This window comes from Lampetra planeri, chromosome 52, assembly GCF_965212315.1.
Source record: "Lampetra planeri chromosome 52, kcLamPlan1.2.h2, whole genome shotgun sequence".
Taxonomy (NCBI): Eukaryota; Metazoa; Chordata; class Hyperoartia; order Petromyzontiformes; family Petromyzontidae; genus Lampetra; species Lampetra planeri.
In genome coordinates, this window is record NC_136158.1 from 5,133,882 (window position 1) to 5,156,809 (window position 22,928).

General features: G+C 51.2%; 2 protein-coding genes across 2 annotated transcripts in view; one reads left to right on the forward strand and one right to left on the reverse strand.

Annotated features, from left to right (window-relative positions):
* Nucleotides 1-20,135, forward strand: LOC144734576 (tRNA (adenine(58)-N(1))-methyltransferase non-catalytic subunit TRM6-like). Its single transcript, XM_078616821.1, has 13 exons — nucleotides 1-18; nucleotides 106-347; nucleotides 1,787-1,917; nucleotides 2,507-2,619; nucleotides 3,854-3,945; nucleotides 5,825-5,908; nucleotides 6,844-6,968; nucleotides 7,414-8,003; nucleotides 8,577-8,653; nucleotides 9,566-9,668; nucleotides 11,373-11,459; nucleotides 12,837-12,900; nucleotides 14,833-20,135. Exons 2-13 carry the CDS (start codon nucleotides 181-183, stop codon nucleotides 15,444-15,446), a joined length of 2,247 nt encoding a protein of 748 aa, XP_078472947.1. The 5' UTR covers nucleotides 1-18; nucleotides 106-180; the 3' UTR covers nucleotides 15,447-20,135.
* LOC144734577 (thioredoxin-related transmembrane protein 1-like) overlaps nucleotides 18,819-22,928 on the reverse strand; it is a 14,879-nt gene continuing 10,769 nt past the window's right edge. Inside the window, exon 8 of the mRNA XM_078616822.1 lies at nucleotides 18,819-21,835. Coding sequence (XP_078472948.1) covers nucleotides 21,651-21,835 — 185 coding nt within the window. The 3' untranslated portion in view covers nucleotides 18,819-21,650. The remainder of the gene's footprint in view (nucleotides 21,836-22,928) is intronic.

Genomic DNA, 22,928 nt, shown 5'->3' on the forward strand with positions numbered 1-22,928 from the left:
GCAGCAGGAGAGACAGAGGTAGCAGCAGGAGAGACAGAGGCAGCAGCAGGAGAGACAGAGGCAGCAGCAGGAGAGACAGAGGCAGCAGTAGAGGCAGATACAGAGGCAGCAGCAGACAGAGGCGGCAGGAGCAGACAGAGGCAGCAGTAGAGGCAGCAGCTACACTGACAAACAACCACGATGGCTTTAGCGACACTCGTTGCAAACTCTGGTGGCGCCGTCGTCAGCGGTGGCGACATCATGCAGACGGACACCACCAGCACCACTGTGGTCATCATCAGGGAGGGCGACCGCGTGGTGCTGAAGCGAGAGGACTTGCTGAAGGCCGTGCGAGTGGAGAGACACCGGTGTGGAGTGCGGCCTTCACACACCACTTCACCCCCCCCTCTCTCGTCTCCCCCCCCCCCACTTCTCGTCTCTCCCCCCCCCCCCTCTCGTCCACCCCCCCATCTCGTCTCCCCCCCTCTCGTCTCCCCCCCCCCTCTCGTCTCCCCCCCCCCCCTCTCGTCCCCCCCCCTCTCGTCTCCCCCCCCCCTCTCGTCTCCCTCCCCCCCCTTCTCGTCCCCCCCCCCTTCTCGTCTCCCCCCCTCTCGTCTCCCCCCCCCCTCTCGTCTCCCCCCCCCCCTCTCGTCTCCCCCCCCTCCCGTCCACCCCCCTCTCGTCTCCCAGAGCAGAGCGACATTATAACTGACAGACGTTAAGAGCGGTCCCGCCACAAGAATGTGGAATTTCCCAGCATTGGCTTTGAGGACCCTGGTTTCGAGATGGATTGTTATTTTATCGGCGTTCTCCCAACCAAACTCATTCGAGTGATTCCCTTTCAAGGATTTTTGCACAACGTGCGTTTCAGACGCGCCTTATAGTTGCCGGTAATCGTCGGTATCGGATCTCACTGTGGCGTTTACTTGAGCACCGTCTTGTCAACTGACATTGTCACGGAAACTCGAATAGAAGTAAACCCGCCGTGTCGGACTCACTCGGGCGAGCTGACGTTTTCCCGGCATGGCGATGGTGCATTCTGTTGTCGTGTGTGTGTGTGCACAAAGGAAACCATTCACTTATACCATACTCAAGCCATATTTTCAAAACGGCCACCCCGTAATGCAGTATATTATTCTGATGATGTTACAATTATGGCTTTAAGGTGGCCTCATTTGTGGAACTGCCCCACAGCGAATGGGCAAGTCGCTGAACTGGAGAGATGTTAACTACCTCGCCTGGTATACAGGAGGTCGTGGGTTCGATCCCTACCCTGACGCCTGCTGAATATTTGCAGTTTGCGGTGTCTCTCATCATCACGGTGGCTAGGAGATGTTAACTACCTCGCCTGGTCTATAGGAGGTCGTGGGTTCGAGCCCTACCCTGACGACGCCTGCTGTATATTTGGAGTTTGCGGTGTCTCTCATCATCGTCATCACGGTGGCTAGGAGATGTTAACTACCTCGCGTAGTATACAGGAGGTCGTGGGTTCGATCTCTACCCTGACGCCTGCTGCTGTATATTTGGAGTTTGCGTGTCTCTCTCCCCGTGGTTGTGTGAATTCTTCTCCCGGTCCTCCGTTTTTTCCCTCCACATATAGAAACACGCGTTTAGAGTAGTTGGCTGCTGTACATTAACACATGATAAGCTGCTTCGCTGAGCTATCATTTGTGGCGCGAGGTCGCTTCTGGAAAAGAGCTACAAAGCTCGGTGGGCCTTACCGTGTAAAATAAAATAAGGTAAAACAGTAACACGCAATGGCCAAGTCGCTGGACTGACAGGCAATGTGGTGCAATGCATCCCTCAGGAAGGTGAACTTCGAGAAGAAGTGGTTCTTCGTGGACAGTTTGATCGGCGCGAGGTACGGCACCACGTTTGACATCACGGGTGGAGGTGACCTACAGCCCCAGTGTGCGAGCAAGCAGCTCAAGGCTGAAGGTGAGACGTCGTCAAACGGTGTCAAGACGTCGTCAGGAGGGTCTACAATTGGGATTTTTGTCCACTTTCTTACCTGGTGTTAGTTCATCCTTTGCAGTGCTCTGTACTCTTATGCTGGGCCTTCTTCACAGTCATTATAATCAACATTTGCCACCTTATTGTTTGGGTTTTTCGGTAAAGTCATGTAGATAGGGCTGGGTGGGGGGTGGGGCTGGGTGGGGAGGGGCTGTTCACACCGTGGTGCCCTCGTAAAACTCAACGTTTAACCTACTCACGCCGGCTTGTGCCCGCCCTCACAGTCGGGCATATTTGCGGAATACACCACACCGCCGTTGACCCTGGCCATTGACCGAGCAACCCAATGTTCCTACCAGCTCCCTCTGCAGGAATGTGTTATACCACCACGAGAAATTCCTATGTCAGTCTCGTGTCCCAAACAATACTATTGCACAATATAATTGTACCACACAGTTTGGACTTGTAAGGGTGTCTATGTGCAATCGGTTCTCGAAATGTCACACCATCCTTTCCCCCCGGTTTGCCCCACACGGGTCGCCGCGCTGTTTGGTTTTCTCCCCGCCTGTCGCAGTCGCGGTGTCGGAGTCCGGAGTCGACAACCGCAACATCCAGAGCGACGGCTCGGCACAGAAGCTCACGCGGGACGACATCTCGGCTCTCAAGGAACAGGGCCTCAGGGGCACGGTAGGGCTAGTTCCTCACTACCCCAGCCCCAGGGGCACGGTAGTGCCCAGCTCCTCACTACCTCAGCCCCAGGGGCACGGTAGTGCCAAGCTCCTCACTACCCTAGCCCCAGGGGCATGGTAGGGCCCAGCTCCTCACTACCCCAGCCCCAGGGGCACGGTAGGGCCCAGCTCCTCACTACCTCAGCCCCAGGGGCACGGTAGGGCCCAGCTCCTCACTACCCCAGCCCCAGGGGCACGGTAGTGCCCAGCTCCTCACTACCTCAGCCCCAGGGGCACGGTAGTGCCAAGCTCCTCACTACCCCAGCCCCAGGGGCACGGTAGGGCCCAGCTCCTCACTACCCCAGCCCCAGGGGCACGGTAGGACACAGCTCCTCACTACCCCAGCCCCAGGGGCACGGTAGGGCACAGCTCTTCACTGGCCCAGCACGGAGCGATAGGGGCTGCGAGACATGTGCTCAGCTTACGATAAAAGGGGATGCATGTAAACGTTGAGCCCTGCAATTAAACTAAACTATAAACTATTTTTTTATTTTACCCGGTAAAGCCCACTGAGCTATCGCTCATTTTCAGAAGCGACCCGGCCACAAATGTTGTACATATTTCGCACCGTACATAGCCAACCGTGCTAATACGATAGCTCGACAAACAACACCAAGCAAACCATGACACCCTGCTTGATGAAAGGCTCTTAATGAATGTGATTATAATTTTGTTATTCGTATCGGAGGATTCCGTTGATTTTTAAATCCTTTATATTAAGTTCGCTTGCTTGCTTGCTTGCGTGCTTGCTTGCTTGCTTACGACCGTGCAAATCTTTCGGTCATTTTTTAACCCACTTCCCGTGATCCAATCGAGCTGACATTTTCCACACAGACTCGTTGTGCGAGACAATTAATGTTCGTGAAAAAAAATTCCCAAAATGTTACACTTTTTAGGCAAAAAAATATTATTTTACATATATTCAAATAGAACTCATTCATGGCTTTGGCTGAACGTCACAGTGTAAGAGCCCAGAGCGTAACCCCTCCACAGGCCGTGGCGGAGTAGCGCAGTTGGTAGCGCCCTCGCTTCCCATGCCAAAGGTTGCGGGATCGATCCCCGCGTCCTCCACAGGCGAATATATTTTTAAATCCTTTATATTAAGTTCGCTGCCACGCATATAAAGGATTTATAGTGAAAAACTTTGTTTTTAAGGGTTATACTTATTCTCATCGGTGATTTGCGTTGAGCAGGAGATTGTGAGCCAGCTGGTGGAGAACAGCAGCACGTTCAAAGAAAAGACGGAGTTTTCTCAAGAGAAGTACATCAAGAGGAAGAAGAAGAAGTGAGTGGATCCGTAGTATTCGGAACAGCACCGCTGTCGATCCGGTCGTGTGGTGGTTCACGCGCTGCGCTACGAACCCGGCGACCCGAGTTCGATTCTCGCTCACGGCCAACACCGGTGACGATTATCGAAACCCGTCCTGGGCCCTCCCCTAGGTCGCCTCAAATGAGTACCTGGTGCTGTGTGTAAAAACATCGCCACTGGGGAGACAAAGGCGGTCGGGCGTGGTGCTGGCCACCTACTCTCGTGTGCCTTCCTACCCTTCACGGGCGCTCGCTTTGTCTTTGTATGTTGAGCTTCTTTTGCACGGTACGTAGCCAGCCGTGTACTCATCGGAGGTGCGTGAGAAGGTCAACAAACTAAACAAAAAAAGTAGTTCTAAAGGAATTCGTTTTCAATCTAGTGGCCTTCTAATATCGGAAGGAAGAGCGTTCCAGACGGCCGCAGAAGCGCATCTCAAAGCGTGCAATGCGGTGACCGTCTTCGTTCAATGGCGAGCCAAAAGCCGCTGCTTAGAGGATGACCGGAGTTCACGTGATAGTTTATGCTCCCCCCGATGAGATCACCCTGGTATTGTGGTTCATTTGTGGCAAGCACTTTGTGTGCAATGAGTGCCACCTTATAATGGATGAGGGCCCCACCCCAGGCCGTGCGGGTCGTTTGACCATACTTCACCACTCGGTGAGAGGTCTGCTAGCCACGACGAGAGGGTTGTAGGATAGAGTTTGTGTAGTTTTGCTTGGGGAAGCAGGGACGTTGGAAGTATCGTACAACAATTTAATTTGCTTGCACGGTCCTGTTCACCTGTATGGGTTCATCTTCTTGGTTCTTTCGGTAAAGTCACGTAGAAGGGAAATAATAAAATAATTCTCACGACGTTTCGGCCACAACGCGAACAGCCGTCCTCAGTTTCTGTCGGGGAGACAGCGTCTGACAGACCTGGTCTTCACCTGAGGACGGCTGCTTGCGCTGTGGCCGAAACGTCGTGATAATTATTTTATTATGTTTTATTTTTATTATTTTATTACTTCCCTTCTACGTGACTTTACCGAAAGAACCAAGAAGATGAATCCCTGCAGTCGCGAAAGCTTTAAATCGAAATTTAACTGCATGGGTTTGTTTTAGCCAACCAAGCATTGTCCCAGGACTGTGTTTGTGGGACGTTTGTTCTCCAGTATTACAACGATAACATAAATAATCTGCACCGTGTGTCCGCTCGCTCTCGACTCGGGACGCACGAGGAGGAACCACGGACAAGCGGGCAGGCAGCGGCCAGACCGCGTGAGCTGGCGCCAATGATCGCCAAAGCTCTGCCGTCCTCCGTATATATGCGAAGAGACGTCTTCGGGCCGTTGCGCGTGCGAGAGGAAAACGGTCACGACGGTTATTCGACCATACTTCGCCGCGCTGGTCAGCACTGGTTGGTTTAAGCCCCGGGGAGCGTAGAAGTAGCGTTCCGATTCATCGGTAGGGACGGCGGGGGGAGTGCTGCGGTGACGCTGCGGTCACTGTGTACTCTTATGCTGGGCCTTCAGTCATTATCATCAACATTAGCCACCTTATTGTTTGGGTCTTTCAGTAAAGTCACGTAGATAGGTTCAAAGAAAATTAAAATATGTAAGTGATGTACATTAACATTGGCTGCTGACGTTTGGGCTACGCCCATTTCAAACCTTTATAAACAGTTTACCTTTAGAAGCTAACCCCCTCTTCCTGATGGAGGGTTCTGCTTTGGTCAATTTCATTCAAGATCGTTGGGATTTAATGTTGATCGAAACGTCGTAGTTTTTTGTAATTTTCTATTGAACCTATCTATGTGACTTTACCGAAAGAACCAATAATATGAATCCCTGCAGACACGGGCCGCGTGTGTGCGCAGGTACGAATCCCACATCACGGTGCTGAAGCCGAACGCACGCCTCCTGGCTACAATGTACCACTCGCGCGAGCCGGCCAAGATCTGGTAAGCGCTGCTCCACCACGAGCATGTTGCCCATCCACTTTTGTCGCGAGAGCACCTTCCGATTGGCGCGGTTTGGCCGCGTGCGGTGCGAAAGAAGTTCAACGCACACGCGCGCATTTACCTGACTGCCTGAGAGCAGCGGTCTGCCGTATTGAATCAATTATCTTTACGTAAAATTGTGTTTTTTAAGATTTAATTTTTTGTTGTTAAAACGGTTGCTCGCAAAGGGGGCCAGCCAAAGAGCCGCATGCGGCTCTGGAGCTGCAGGTTGGCCGATGACCCCTGCCTTGGAACATTTGGGCAGGCATCTCTGAGCAGCACCGTCCGTATGTTGAACTTCTTCTTTCGCACCATACGTAGCCAACTGTGCTTATCGGAGCCTCATTTGAGGCTGTGATCGACACAGCCTCAATTGAGAACATGCGCTACAGTTTGCAAACATCAGCACTGTGTGGAGACAAAGGCAGCTAGGTGTGGTGGTGGTGGTGATGGATGGTCAGACCATTCTCCAGTTGGGGCTGCCAAATTGTTTTTGCTATAAAGTGCCCAAAATCCTTTGGTTGGAAGTGGCCAAAAGTGCCCAATTCGAGCTTACAAAAATTAACATTTTACTGTAATTTTTATTTAAATATTTCAAATGAATGTGTGCCCACGTGTATGCTTAAATGATTTAGAGGCAGTTGATGGTGTATGTATGTACGCTGAACTTCTTTCACACACCGTACGTAGCCAACCGAGCTAATCGGAGGTGCGGGGGCGCGGGAGAAGGACAACAAACTAATACACAAAAATCAGAATGAGTTTTCAATCTCGACAGAGATGCGGTGAGGTTGTCCGTGCCCGCGGGAAGTGTGGCGAGGGGTGGGGGGGATGGTTGCTGACCCCCCCGGGGTTTTTGTGCCGTAACCCCGCGACGCTCCGCTCGCTCGTGCCAGCCACCTCCGCGTGGACTCGCTGTCGCAGCTGCTGGCGTCCGGGAACGTGCGCGCCAGCGGCAAGACGATCGTCGTGGAGAGCTGCTCGGGGCTTGTGCTGGGCGCCGTCATGGAGCGCATGGGAGGTGAGAGTGGCCGGCACGCGCGCACGTGTGCGTGCGGGGAGCGGAGGTGCAGCGGTGGCGCAGCGGGTTAGCGTGCGCCATGCTACGTACTCGGCGACCCCGATTCGAATCCCGTTCACGGTCGACACGGGTGACGGTTATATGAAGCGCGTGTCGTCTAGGTCGACACTCGTGCGGTGTGTGAACATCGCCACTCGAGACACAAAGACAGTCAAGTGTGGTGCTAGCCACCCACCGCCCCCTTGGCAGGCAATCGGTAACAGCACTTGCCCAAACAATCTGTTAAGGCTATACAGGGGGTGGGGTCGTCGTCTTTGTGTGTGATGGTGCCCGTGCGATCTTTGCATCCGTCCGTCTGTTGCCCCCCCACCAACCCCGTTTCGTCCATGTGGCCGTCCATTCTCCCGTGAGTAACCCGTCCGTCCGTCTGTCCACGCCTCCGCAGGGCACGGCACGATCCTAAACGTGCACGCCGGCGCCATGGCCAACACCACGGCCACGGAGCACTTCGGCTTCCCCGAGCACTTCTTCGCCCGCGTCTTCTCCGTCCCCCTCGACCGGATCGGCGCCATCGCCCAGCAGTGCTGCGACGGCGCTGCCGCTAGCAACACCGACGCCGTCGTCGTTAGCAACACCGGAGCCGCCGCTAGCAACAACGCCGTCGCCGCTAGCAACAATGCCGTCGCCGCTAGCAACACCGACGCCGTCGCCGCTAACAACACCGCCGCTAGTAACAACGCCGTCGCCGCTAGCAACAATGCAGTCGCCGCTAGCAACACCGCCGCTAGCAACAATGCCGTCGCCGCTAGCAACACCGCCACCGTAGTCTCCACAGAGGGATGCTGGGACGGATGTGTGGACGACTCTGGTATGGACACGGAGGCGCCAGCTGCCGGCAATGTGGAGCAGCCGGAGAAGGATTCTCAGCAGGCGGAACTGGATTCCATTGCGGGAGAGCAGGCTGGCAAGAGGCAAGGAGACGTCCGGGCCGAGAGTGAGACTGGCATGGCCAACGTCAAGGACCTCAAATCTCAGGTGAAGGGAATATATGTTTTTGGCGAAAGTAATTTTTCTGCTTAAAATGTTTTATCTTGTACCGCTAGCAAGAAACACGTTTTCAGCATCTTCTTGGTTCTTTCGGTAAAGTCACGTAGAAGGGAAGTAATAAAATAATAAAAAGAAAACGTAATAAAAATAATTCTCACGACGTTTCGGCCACAACACAAGCAGCCGTCCTCAGGTGAAGAACAGGTCTGTCGGGAAGACAGCGCTGTCTTCCCGACAGACCTGTTCTTCACCTGAGGACGGCTGCTTGCGTTGTGGCCGAAACATCGTGAGAATTATTTTATTATGTTTTATTTTATTATTTCCCTTCTACGTGACTTTACCGAAAGAACCAAGAAGATGAATCCCTGCAGTCACGAAAGCTTTAAATCGACGTTTTCAGCACTTTTCTATGCCGAGGTTGGAAAAGCGTTGATACGTCGGCTCTGCGATCGTTGGACGGACGCGGTCGGATCTCGCGGTACCCGTTGCGACTCGTGCCAGAGAATTGTGTACACGCCACAGCTGAGCGGTCGGTGCGTTGCCTGCCGCCGCCCTCCACAGAAGGAGGTGCGGCAGGAGGAGAGGAAGCGGTGCGCAGACATTGGCGTGGCGGAGCTCGCGCGGAGAGATGCCGATGGGTGAGTCTTCCCATCAAGTTATTGCTTCGATTGTGTAACTCGCGCATAATGCGCTGACGTGATCTTGGTTATGCACGAGTTATTAAATTCCTTAACTTGCGTGAGTTATTAAACGTGTTTACTTGAAACATGAACGCCGTTGCGGCCTAGTGCCGCCCCCAGCCTGCCTCGCTTGGTTTCGGTGCCCAGGTTAGAGTGGGGGTGGGGGGTTAGACTCATGTGACTCATCAGGGAGTTGTGACATCATTGGCAATTGCACGTGTAATCACGCAATGGCTTTAGCATATGCTTTAGGCCTGGGTGTAGCTGTAAGTCCTGTGTAACTTGGGAGGGCCGGTTGATGGAGGAAGCTGGTTACTGGCACGGCCATTGGGGAGGTCTCTACAAGAGTCCGGCGACACGAGGGTACAAGAAGGCCGAAGAGCAACAGATGGTGGTGGGGACGGGAGACTGTTAGGGGCAGACCTCGAAGGCCGCTGTGCTTGTTCTGCGCAGCAGCTGCGGGATGTGGTGGGTTGTGGGGTGGTGACAACAGCTTTGGCCCGGCGGACGACGTTGATTGTTTTTTTTAGTATGCATTTAGGATTGAGTATAATTTCCGGTTGAGTATGTATGGATGGATGTTAAGCTTCTTTCTCACGTACGTAGCCAACCGTGCTAATCGGAGGTGCGGCGGGATCACTCGACATTTACGACAACTTTAGATTTTGCATAAACTGCAACTTGAACTCGGGGGCTGCTCATCGCCCTCTCCGCGGCAGTTCCGTTCTGCCTTTTAAATCCCCGCGGAAGTCGCTGGGGTGGTGAGGACCATGACGACCGTGGAAGTCCGCGAGACGTACTTCGTGGCGTGACGTTGCCGGCGTAACGGCTTTAACCCCCACCAACCCCCCCCCCCCCCTGTCTCGTCAGCCTGATCATCGCCTGCAAGTTCCAGCCGTGGCCGATTCTCGAGGGGCTCCTTGACTTCGTCTCCCCCTCGCGACCTTTCGTCGTCTTTTGCCAGCACAGGGAGGTGCGTGTGCGTGTGTACCTGCGCATGTACGTGCGTGTGCTTCCGTACATGCGCGTGTAACTATGTGGCTGGGTCATGTAGCCCGCATGCCAAGCCACCGCATGCCTAAAGAGCTTTTGTTTGTATTCTTAGGTTTTTTCGGTAAAGTCACGTAGGTAAAAAATTAAAATTAATAGAAGTAAAATAAAATAAAAATCACGACGTTTCGGAGGCAACACAAGCTTCCGTCTGCAGGTGGAACCGTCACAGCACGATTGCTGTATCAAGTAAGACTTGTGTTGCCTCCGAAACGTCGTGATTTAAATTTATTTTAATTTTACTTTTATTAATTTTAATTTTTTACCTACGTGACTTTACCGAAAAAACCTAAGAATATGAATCCTTGCAGTCACGAAAGCTTCAAATCTAGAATGAAGCTTTTGTTCGGTCGGATAGAGGGGGCTAAACGGGCGCGGCACTGGCTAGAGAGGAGATGTAGTGATGTGGTACAAGAGGATGTGGAGTTGAGTGGACTTGCCGATGACTGGTACCGGCGGTGTCAAGATCGGCCTCTGTGGAGGAGGCTCGTGAAGGACGCTACTGGGCATTTGGAGGCAGTCGCCCTCCAACAACAACGGAGGGCGGAGGAGCGATGCTCACAACAACGAGCGGAGCGCCGGGCAGCTAAAACACAGCAAGTTGGCACAGTAGGGGGCACAGGTGGTGCATCAGCCAGTCATCTGAGTCAGTCGACCCGTGGCACCTGGATCTGCCCCATGACCTGCCAGCAGGCGTTCGACACTTCACGTGACCTCAACATGCACGTAGCCTGGCACAAGCGCAATTCTAGATTTGAAGCTTTCGTGACTGCAAGGAATCATCTTCTTAGGTTTTTTCGGTAAAGTCACGTAGAAAGTAAAATAAAATAAAAACAAAAATCACCACGTTTCGGAGGCACAATTGTTGTTTTTTGTGCATGTACCTGCGTGTGTACGTCTACCTAGGTCTGGAGGTTCGTGTGTACCTGCGTGTGGACCTGCGTGCGTGCGTACCCGCGTGCGTGCGTTTGCACGGGTGCGTACGGTGCGAAAAAATTCAACATGTGTGGATATATACACACGATGTGTGCACGGTGTGTGCGTGTGATGCATGTGTATCCGGTGTGTTTGTGTGTGCAGTGTGTGTATATGTGATGTGTGTGCACAGTGTGCGTGTGTATATGCAACATGTCACGGTGTGTGTGTAATGTGATGTGTGCGTGGTGTGTGCACGCTGTGTGTGTGTGCACAATGTGTGTGTGCGATGTGTGTGTACCCGGTGTGTGTGATGTGTTTGTATGTGCGCTCTGTGTGTGTGTGTATATATGCGATGTGTGTGCACGATGTGTGCAATGCGTGTGTGTGTGATGCATGTGTACCCGGTGTGTATATGTGATGTGTGTGCGTGTGTATATGCAACATGTGCACAGTTGGTGTGTGTAATGTGATGTGTGCGCGGTGTGTGTACACGCTGTGTGTGTACATGCGATGTGTGTGTGTATATGCGATGTGTGTGCACGATGTGTGTGTACATGCGATGTGTGTGTGTGTATATATGCGATGTGTATGTGCGCTCTATGTGGGTGTGTATATATGTGATGTATGTGTGCGATGTGTGTGTGTGTATATATGCAATGTGTGTGCACGATGTGTGTTGCACGATGTGTGCGACGCGTGCGATGTGCAGCCGCTGCTGGAATGCTACACCAACCTGAAGGAGCGCGGGAGCACGGTGAGCCTCCACCTCACCGAGTCCTGGCTCCGCTTCTACCAGGTGAGGCTCCTCATCATCATCATGAGCTATGATCTCTCCACTGCTGGATGAAGATCTCTCCAAGCCGCCAGCATCTCGCGCTCCTATGATGCAGCAATCCATCTGGCGCCTCGGTGCGAGCTTACTTCATGGCTCCATCTCCACGGTTGCGTTCTCTTGGGCGTTTTCTCTCCTTTGGCAGCCGCTCCATCATCATCATGAGCCATGGATAGATCGAGTCTGACGACGATGATGATGACGATCAGATTGGTAGACAGTCCACTGATGGGCTAAAATGTCCATATGCCATGTCAGTCTTGGGGGTCATTTGACCATACTTCACTCTTCCGGTCAATGCGGGTTGGTGATTGATAGAGGTTGATGGGGTGAGGGTGGGTAGCAAGATGTTGACTACCTCGCCTGGTATACAGGAGGTCGTGGGTTCGATCCCAACTGACACCTGTATATTTGGAGTTTGCGTGTTCTCCCTGTGGTCGTGTGGATTTTTCTCCAGGTCCTCCTGTTTTTCCCTCCACATTTAGAATCGACGTGCTATACATTGTTGAAAGAGGTCGTTTCTGAAACACATTCCTTCGGGGTGGGCAGGTAGGAGCTTGGTTGGACAGCGCATTTGTGCGATCCGTGTCACGCGGCGCAAGCTGCGTGGGGCGGCGCGTCACGTGGTGCTGAGCCCGCCCGAATCGCTCTATGAAATACAAATCGAGGGCGGGGCTATGCACGACAGACAGACAGACAAATAATCCCTGGTGGGCAGTGTGGAACTGTTGTTCCTACGTGTAAAAGAGCTATATAGCTCAGTGGGCCTCAGCTGGTTAAAATAAAAATATTTAAATAGTTCGGGCGGGGGGGGGGTGGAAAGTTCACATATCGACTGCCACCGATGTTGGTACCGGTCGGGAATCAAACTGATGTTGCGGGATTGAGGGAGAGAGCGCGGCGCAGAGGTTGCAACCGGGTACCAGATACCCGTACCCTACCCGATACTCGGCTACCCGTACCCGGCCGGGTACGGGGTAGCTACCCGTACCCGGCCGGGTACGGGTAGCCGTTTGCGACCCTGGTGCGGCCGGGTACGGGGTAGACCGTGAGTCACTGGTGAGTCACCGTTTGTCACTCATTTCCCAACGTCTTGTCTCTTCTCACAATTCAAGTTCCTAGAATCAACCCACCCGCGCCTGCAACATGGCTTCATCCCAGAGGTCGCAATCAGGTACCCGACACCCGTACCCGTACCCGGCTGGGTACGGGTAGGGTACGGGTACCCGTTTGCGACCCTGGTGTGACCGGGTACGGGTAAGGAATCAAAACCCGTTTGCGACCTCTGGCGCGGCGCGCTAACCGCTGCGCCGCTGGCGCGTGCATGTGTGTGTCGTCAAGGTTTTGCCGAACCGAACTCATCCGCTCATGAGCACAAGCGCCTCCGGGGGATACCTGCTCACAGGTAAGAGGCGGCTTCCCCCCCCCACCCCCCCCCCCCGTAGCGGCAGGGACCTGCGCAGCTGAACTCCGTAGTCTTGTCGGTGGCGAGATGTTAACTGCCTCGCCTGGTATACAGGATGTCGTGGGTCCGATCCCGACCCTGATGCCTGTTGTATATTTGGAGTTTGCATCTCTCTTCTCTCATCATCATCATCACGGTGGCTAGATGTTAACTGCCTCGCCTGGTATACAGGATGCCGTGGGTTCGATCCCGACCCTGACGCCTGCTGCTGTATATTTGCAGTTTGCATCTCTCTTCTCTCATCATCATCACGGAGGCTAGGAGATGTTAACTACCTCGTCTGGTATACAGGATGCCGTAGGTCCGATCCCGACCCTGACGCCTGCTGCTGTATATTTGGAGTTTGCATCTCTCTTCTCTCATCATCATCACGGAGGCTAGGAGATGTTAACTACCTCGTCTGGTATACAGGATGCCGTAGGTCCGATCCCGACCCTGACGCCTGCTGCTGTATATTTGCAGTTTGCATCTCTCTTCTCTCATCATCATCACGGAGGCTAGGAGATGTTAACTACCTCGCCTGGTATACAGGATGCCGTGGGTTCAATCCCGACCCTGACGCCTGCTGTATATTTGGAGTTTGCATCTCTCTTCTCTCATCATCATCATCACGGTGGCTAGATGTTAACTACCTCGCCTGGTATACAGGATGCCGTGGGTTCGATCCCGACCCTGACGCCTCCTGTATATTTGGAGTTTGCATCTCTCTTCTCTCATCATCATCATCACGGTGGCTAGGAGATGTTAACTACCTGGCCTGGTATACAGGATGCCGTGGGTTCGATCCGGATCCTGATGCCTGCTGCTGTATATTTGGAGTTTGCGTGTTCTCTCTCTCTCTCCGTGGTCGCGTGGATTTTTCTCAGGGTCCTCCAGTTTTTCACTCCATATTTAGAAACACGCCATTCGAGTATTTTCCTGGTGTACATTTCCACGCGGTTAGTCACTTGTTGAGCTATCATTTGTGGCCAGGTCACTTCTGCAAATCAGCTACATAGCTCAGTGGGGTCTTACCTGGCAAAATAAAAGTTTAGTTTTTATAGTTTATAGTTTAATCTCAGCACAACCTCTCCTCTTCAACCGCCACCACCACCACGCACTTACTCCTCCCAGCTTGCGTCGCCTTGGCCGAGCCGCTGGAGGGGATTCCTCCAGAATAAATAAATATTCCGATTCTGAAGATGCACACCCAGGGCACGGGGCACAAAGCAACAGCCCGAGCCGACTTCCGCCACTGGGACATTTATGATTTAACACCGATTTACGTTGGCACGATATTGATTTCTCATACGACACGGTTGCTTTTACTCCGATTTCCGTTTTGCCCCATGAGCTGTGCTTTCATTTAAATTTCTATTTCCCTTTTGTCATTTCGGTAAGCCGACCCCCCCCCCAGATTTCTCTTGCAAACGAGACTCTTATCCTGGTCTTTTTGGGTTCTCACCTGGTTAATCAAACACACCAACTTGGACTGGACAGCTGTCGTTAATGTCTCCCAGCCGTCGCTATTCCTTCGTCGTCACCTTCAGCCTCCTCTTGCGGACTCGTGCGGCAACGATCCGTCGGGCTCCTGCACGCGAGTTTATCTCAAACCGCTCCACCTCCACCGTAGACGTCCTCCAAGGCGCTAACTCACTCCTTTAGCTGCCTCTCCACCCTTAGTCTCGACCAACTGGCTATCGCTCCGTCCAGAGAATGTGTCCTGCCTGATCCAGACTTAACTCGCGCCTCTGCCCATGTTTTCCTCTTCCAGTTTCCAAGTTGCCTGCGTGAAGTTTGAAATAAAATAAACTTGAAACGGTGTCGATTGACGGTGGATTACCTTTTGACAGCGTAATGATTGGCAACGGGGGATGGATTGCCCTATTGCAGGCATTACGGTGGCGCCTGATGCTGGCTCTGCAGCGGAGAAACCCACGGCAGAGCGACCTGCGGCGGAGAAGCCCACGGCGGAGCGGCCTGTGGCGGAGAAGCCCACGGCGGAGCGACCTGCGGCGGAGAAGCCCACAGCGGAAAAGCCCACGGTGGAGCGACCTGTGGCGGAGAAGCCTACGGTGGAGGGACTCTTGGTGGAGAAGCCCACGGCGGAGGGACCTGTGGCGGAGAAGCCCACGGTGGAGGGACTCTTGGTGGAGAAGCTCATGGCGGAGCGGCCTGCGGCGGAGAAGCCCACGGCGGAGCGACCTGCGACGGAGAAGCCCACGGCGGAGAAGCCCACGGTGGAGCGACCTACGGCGGAGAAGCCCACGGCGGAGCGACCTGTGGCGGAGAAGCCCACGGCGGAGAAGCCCGTGGCGGAGGGACTCTTGGTGGAGAAGCCTGTAGCAGAGTCGTCGTCCTCAGCAGATGGGCCCGTGACGGAGGAGGACCCCATGGCGATGCAGGAGCCTGTGACTGAGAAGCCCACGGCAGCCGCGGAGGAACGTGAAGAGGAGGAAGGGCCGAGAGCCAAGCGAGCCAAGACTGACGGCGATCGGGACTCCTAGGTGTTGTGCCCGCAGAGCCGGGCAAAGCACGATCGCTCACTCAGTAGCGCTCTGAGTCGCAGCAAGAAGGGGCCTGGGTTCGATTACCAACTCGGGTGCTCTTCTGTGCGGGGCTTGTTATGTTTTCTCCCCCTGTTGTGCACGGGTTCTCCGGTTCCCTGTATGTATCGCTCTCTGTGTACGTGTCTCTTGTGTGCGAGGCAGCTGCACGCCGAGTATCGCACACAGTACTCGCAACTAACCGTACGACGTTGTCCCAAGTCAAACCGCATCGCCGCATGTGGACTGAATTCAATACGCGCCACGTCACGAATTTTGGGTAGAGGTTCGCCGCATATATGGCGTGAAATCGCGCAAACCGACACCTGTACAGCGAGACTGTAACGATGCACCGATTCATCGATTAAAATAGACTTGTTAGGCTCCTGATGTATTAGTTACTTTTCTGTAAAGGATTGGTTATTTAATAATCGCGTTTCCGGGCCGTGCCAAGAGTTGCTGAAGCACGCGTTGTCCCGCTGCGCTCCACATTTCTCGGCAGTTTCTTCGGCAACGCGAATTCATTCTGAAAGACAGCTTCCAACAGGAGGAGTGAAACGTTGAACATCGTGCCGAAAAACGCAAGTGCGAAAGCTCTAAATCGGCGTTCTTCATTGCAAAGGCCCACAGGCCACTGGTGGCCTTTAGTGCGGCCCCTGACAATACACAAATTTGAAAACACCCCTCCACCATCATCATCGTGCTGCTTCTTCTTGGTTCTTTCGGTAAAGTCACGTAGAATGGAAATAATAAAGTAATAAAACATAATAAAATAATTCTCACGACGTTTCGGCCACAACGCAAGCAGCCGTCAGGTGGAGAACAGGTCTGTCGAGAATACAGCGTCTGAATGACTTCTCGACAGACCTGTTCTTCACCTGAGGACGGCTGCTTGCGTTGTGGCCGAAACGTCGTGAAAATTATTTTTATTACGTTTTATTTTTATTACTTTATTATTTCCATTCTACGTGACTTTACCGAAAGAACCAAGAAGATGAATCCCTGCAGTCACGAAAGCTTTAAATCGAAATTCATCGTGCTACTGTCACAAACCCCCAATGGTTTCAAATGTGGCGGCCCTCAACACACTGATGATGTCATATCGGAGAAAGTGGCCCCCGTCTGAAAATTAGTGAAGAACACTGCTCTAATTTTTGTTATTATGTACAAATCAAAATGTGGTTGCAGGAGTTCAACCGTATAGTTATTGTTTGTATTGTGGCTGTAGGAAATAGGTTGAACCAATCGCAACAGAGCACGCAGTCACTATCGCCAGCCACGTAAACGGTTAAACGCTCGTTCAAAGTTTTAAGGATTTATTTTTATCGGTTAGTTGATGCATTGTTATATGCCTACTTTTTTTTTATTGTCGCACTGCCACGGGATACCTTTGCAAAGTGAACAACACGTGTTCATTTTGACCGTGTCTGGCCTTTAAGGCACCGTGGGTAACATCCACTGCGTCTTGTGAATGGGCAGTGGCGATTAGAAAATTGTATTATTTGCTAATACGGTATATACGTGTCTGTATTGGACACGTTCATTGATTAATGATAAATTCTGAGTGCTGTAAGCAGGGCCAGATGTAAGGGGGGGGGATGGGAGAAGTAGATAGCATATTTGTCCAGGGCCGAAACCTTCCATATGGACCCACGGACATAAATTACGAATAAACATTTTGGCATCAGGTATAACCTTGTGTTCATATCGTTTTAACATGACCCGTATCATTCGTCGGCGCTTCCGTGATGTAATGGCGAGCACGCTCGACTTGCAGTTCGATTCCATCTCCCTCTGGTGGAGGCCCTTCCGCCAGCAGTCGCATGCGCATGCAGTTGCAGGGCTGCACCTATACTACTACTACCTCGTAATAAGAGGAAATATTTTTTCTTTGTTGGTGTCACATGTACTAAAAAAACATTCTAGATTTGAAGCTTTCGTGACTGCAAGGATTCATACTCTTAGTGTGCTTTCGGTAAAGTCACCATGTAAGTAAAAAATGAAATTAAAATTAATAAAAATAAAACAATAAAATCACGACGTTTCGGAGGCAACACAAGTCTCTGTCATCAGGTAGGACCGTCACAGCCAGATTTGCTGCATCAAGTGAGGCAAGGATTTTATTAATTTTAATTTCATTTTTTACCTGCGTGACTTTACCGAAACAACTAAGAGTACTAAAAAAACATCTTTAATCCGGCGCCGTTAGTGCATCTAGGAAAACGCTTGTGCCTTACGCCATGTTCACACCCCAGGTATTCACTCGATAGGGTGGTCCAGATGTCTCGTGACCACCCCCCCCCCCCAATTCTGTAATAAAACTTAATATTTTTTAAGGTTAAAATATAAATGAATATGCAAAGGAGCATTGCAAGGGAGGTATGTTAATTTGGCGAGGGGGTGGGGTCACAAGACATCGTGCCCACCCTGTAAATACTTTCCCCCAATGCACGACCCACCCCTGTGATTGATGTGTCTGTGTGCGCGCACTTCCACTGTGTAGCCGTGGTCGGCAGAGGTGGATTACACTGGTCAACAAAAAAAACATGTTTTTCTGGCCTGGACTTTTGCAGCTGTTTTAGACTAATTTCAGGGTGCTGATTCCAAATCTGATCTCAGATTTGCTCTATCACATCTCATTTTTATGCTATCGGCATACCCCATTTTCATTGATTTTACCCGAAATTAACTCTGTCACTTATGATTGCAAGTTGTTGCGAGTCAGTGACTCCTTTAGTGTTAAAATATGGTGCTGTATTTTTAGGATAGTGTGTTTATAATATAATTTAATGTAGATATCCACATTTATTTAATATTTTTCTTCTGCAGTTTTTATTGAAAATGCAATATTTGATATCTCAAAAACCTGATGTGATGGACAAAAACTGATGCCAGATTTGGAATCAGCACCCCAAAATTACCTTAAACCCGTTGGAATACCTTATGCCAGAAAGAGTGTGTTGACCAGTGTCATAAGACGCTTTGCTGTGCCTTGAGTGTGAACATTCAGAGTTCAAATCTCAACGTGGCACTTGGTTACATGGAGGGCAGTGCAGCAAACCGCTCAAGATTGTTTCCCCCCCCCAGGGGTAGCCCCCACTGCGGTGGACGGGGTAGTGAAAGGATGATTCCGAAAAGCGAAACATTGAAAGTCGAAAATGGAAGAGGTGTCTTCACCAAACTGCGCTGACCAGCGTGGTGAAGTATGGTCAAACAACCACCCCCACAGAGGCATACGGTGCGGGAGAGACCCTCGACCAAGAAATGGCCCAACAACAGGCCGATACTTGCACACACACTGCGTTCTTAAAACGTCCAAACATCGGCAAGAACGGCATTCGATGTGACAGCACACCCACGCGCGCCAGCCGTTTTATTTGGTTTGAACGCTTGCGCCGTCAACCCTTCCAAACAGCAGCGACATCCAAGGCAAACGAGCAATCGACGTGATTAATCAACAAGTGCAAGGAAGATGTGTAAATGCATTGTTCCATCAGCTGCATAGTCAAGTGTTCCCTCGCAACAACAAAAACAACATTTCTTCATTCTAGATTTGAAGCTTTCGTGTCTGCAAGGATTCATACTCTTAGTTTTTTCGGTAACGTCACGTAGGAAAAAAAATGAAATTATTGTTCATTTTTTTTATTTCATTTTTTTACCTACGTGACTTTACCGAAAAAACTAAGAGTATTTATTCTTCACCCCATATCATTGTGGGTTTGCGGTGACCCCCCCCCCCTGCCCCACTTGGAGTGATCCACGCAGAGCCTCCACTAAAAAAAATCTGGGGTACATTGAGAAAGTGACCTTTCATTGACACCTCCCATCAAACTCAATAAAACTCATTCAACCTTTTAGCACGCTCATTTCTCAAGATATGGAGGGGTGCATTGAACATTCAATCGGGCGTTGAAGAGGGGACGGAGGGTGTTCAATATCAAGTTGGGTATACACGGATCACCATTTTAACACGTAGGCTTTCGCGACCAATATCCATAACAGGTTTATTGGGGGTTAGATCAAATCTGGCTGCCACCGAATGATGCCGGTTGTAATTACTGGTGAAACGGCGTACTCTTGATTGTAAATGGTGTGGATTTGCTCTCCAACACACCGGTGGTGTTTGTACGAGTAACGAATTGGATGTTCTGTTTACGTGACATACTTTACTAATTGGCTGTCGGGCGCTGGCGGGTTTAACGAGACGTTAAAATTTACACGATCTAACCTAAAAAAAAATCTCGATTTAAAGCTTTCGTGACTGCAGGGATTCATCTTCTTGGTTCTTTCGGTAAAGTCACGTAGAATGGAAATAAATAAATAAAATTACATAATAAAATAATTCTCACGACGTTTCGGCCACAACGCAAGCAGCCGTCCTCAGGTGGAGAACAGGTCTGTCGAGAAGACAGTCTTAGAATTATTTTGTTTTATTTTTATTATTTTATTATTTCCATTCTACGTGACTTTACCGAAAGAACCAAGAAGATAAAAAAAAATCTGTTATGAAGGATCACCCTGTATACATTTTAATGAACACGATTGCTTTCAGGCATATTAAGCATTTCAACCACAGCTATATTATACACATGGTCGCAGGTTCCGTATGCTACCTTTGTGGCAATAAAATAAAAATCAGAGGCTGCGCAACTTCGTGTGAGTTTCCCCCCCCCCCCCCCCCATTATCTTAAAGGTGTGCAGGATGGCAGCGGAGGATCAGAGAAGTGACAGCAAAACAAGCTCAACTGGATCTGTTCATCAATCACTTTCAGAATGTTCTCTGCAATTAATGTATTGAAATCCACAACAACCGCTCTCCCGTTCCAGACCGCACCAGTATTACGCACGATAAACACCCTTGGGGTCTGTCATTAGCTCCACGGCATGAAGGAACGCGAGCAGAACAGCATTGCAAAGTTTCTTTTAAACTTTTTGTTTTGCTGCCGATAACATTGCCAGCGGGTGTATTGGCACAAAAAAGCCACAACTCAAAAGTTTGTCAACAACACCGCCTTAAAAGAAAGGCATTTCAAGCAATGGCCATTCTCAATTTGCCCTTCGATAAAGGGCCACTGCCCGAGCATTGCCTATTATATCAGCCCCCCCCCCCACCTCTTTTTGGGGCAGTCTTATTGACGGATGCGTTGAAATTTGAGTTTACTTTGGACTAAACAAAAACCCCGAAGCAAATGAATTTCAATCAGGATGACAACGGTGCTTGTGTGCAGATGCTATGTGCTGCTTTGCGCTACCGCTAGAATTGGCGGTGGTTTGGGGAGGGGCTTCATCAGAGGTCGCAAACGGGTTTTGATTCCTTACCCGTACCCGGCCGCACCAGGGTCGCAAACGGGTACCCGTACCCGGCCGGGTATCGGGTAGGGTACAGGTATCGGGTACCCGGTTGCGACCTCTGGGCTTCATCCAGCATGGGGGGGGGGTGTTGGTCGTGGTTGACAAAAGGCGATGATAGAGAATATGAAAATGTGGGATTTTAACGGGCATGATGAGCGGAATGAAGTATGGCTCGTGCAAAGCATTCCTCCCGTTCCACAGACACTCATTCCTGCGAGCGTGTTTTATTTTTGTCAGGCCGAGTGTTTTGCGCTGTCAAGTTAAAAAGAACCCCGCCGACACGATGGGCAGCACAAAACAACGGCGGTGAAAATTCCTGCAACTAAAGAATAGAAAAAAAGGCGGTACAAACAAATCAAGTCGATCCTTTGAAGAAAAAGAGACACGGCAATGGTTATGTTTTCTGCATAATTGGAAATGTTAGCATGCTGCTAGAAAGGAGAGCATTGTGTGACAAGTGCAAGACCACCCCACCCCCACAAGTATAACTTTAGACGGGGGGGGGACACTGGGTCGTCGTTTGGATCGCTCGGCGAAATGTGCTTAGCTCGCGCACGGTGCGATGCAGTGGAATTACGTTTGATGGAACACATCGGCGGCATAAATACCCCCATTCACAATTAATCCAAAAGGCTGGGTTCCCCATCGACAAACAAAAGGTCATTGAACGTAAAGTGACCGATAATAAAAAAACAACATTCTAAACTCAAAGAACTTATAAAAAAAAAAATCAAGAGTGACAGCAATTGCTGCATCTTCCACAAAGTGAAAACAATTCACGGAGACTATCTCTCGCGCTGGTCAGATGCCACTTCAGTCCTCTTCCGTCGGGTGGACTTGCCGTTGACGGAGCTCGCTTCCGTCGGTGAACAATGCGTCTGAGATTTTCCCCACAAGCTCCGTCTCCTCTGCGCTTGTCCCCGCTTCTGGCCGTGCCTGCGCCTGCCCTACGTTGCCCCTGGCAGGTGCGGGCGCGTGACCGCCGCTCAGCACCTCCACTGCAAACAGACGGGGGGGGCAGGAGCAGCAAGAGGAGGAGCAAGAAGCGGAAGAAGAACGAGAATGAGTGGTTTTACACGAAATGCTGTTTTGCCACTTGAGGATAACGATTTGCGTTCATTCGGGCGTTTAAATGCCTCAGCTACTCGCCGTGCCTTGCACTACAAAATCTCGTCAAGGAGCATAAACCATCATCGCGGTCATCCTCACAGCAGCAGAGGCTTTTGGCCAGAGGTCGCAAACGGGTATCTGATACCCGTACCCTACCCGATACCCGGCTACCCGTACCCAGCCGGGTACGGGTACCCGTTTGCGACCCTGGTGCAGCCGGGTATGGGTACGGGTAGGCCGTGAGTCACTGGTGAGTAACCGTTTGTCACTCATTTCCCAACGTCTTGTCTCTTCTCACAATTCAAGTTCCTAGAATCAACCCACCCGCGCCTGCAACATGGCTTCATCCCAGAGGTCGCAATCGGGTACCCTACCCGATACCCGGCCGGGTACGGGTAGCCGGGTATCGGGTAGGGTACGGGTACCCGATTGCGACCCTGGTGCGGCCGCATTCAGATAAGGAATCAAAACCCGTTTGCGACCTCGGCTTTTGGCTAGCCATCGAACAAAGATGGTAACGCATGGCGTGCTTTCAGATGTGCTTCTGCGGCCGTCTGGGACGCTCTTCCAATATTAGGAAGTCACTGGGGGAGTTATGCACTTATAAATCTAGATTGAAATCTAATTTCTTTAGAACTGCTTTTTGTGTTTAGTTTGTTGTCCTTCCCCGCACCTCCGATTATCACGGTGGCTATGTACGGTGCCAAATAATTTAGACAGACATACCGATGTAGTCTAGCGAAGGGCACACTCAGTGGCAGCTTTCCCTGTGCAGCACAAGGTGAACGTAGCACCCGGCTTGCAAGTGGGCATTACTCTGCCGCAGGAGGCGAGGGGGGGTATATTTCTACGGGACTTATTCCCAATTAAAACAAGTTGCGAGTAATGTATCAAACTTGCACCGATATTTTCTCAATCCCGTGCGTCTACAGGACAAGAAAAATTACAAAAAGCAAGTATCGTCATTTGTGGGTCTGTGTC

Coding starts and splice junctions, on each gene's coding strand:
- LOC144734576 (XM_078616821.1), top strand. CDS start 181: ATGGCTTTAGCGACACTCGTTGCAAACTCTGGTGGCGCCGTCGTCAGC. Junction 348..1,786: donor GTGCGAGTGGAGAGACACCG/GTGTGGAGTGCG, acceptor TGCATCCCTCAG/GAAGGTGAACTTCGAGAAGA. Junction 12,901..14,832: donor CGGGGGATACCTGCTCACAG/GTAAGAGGCGGC, acceptor GCCCTATTGCAG/GCATTACGGTGGCGCCTGAT.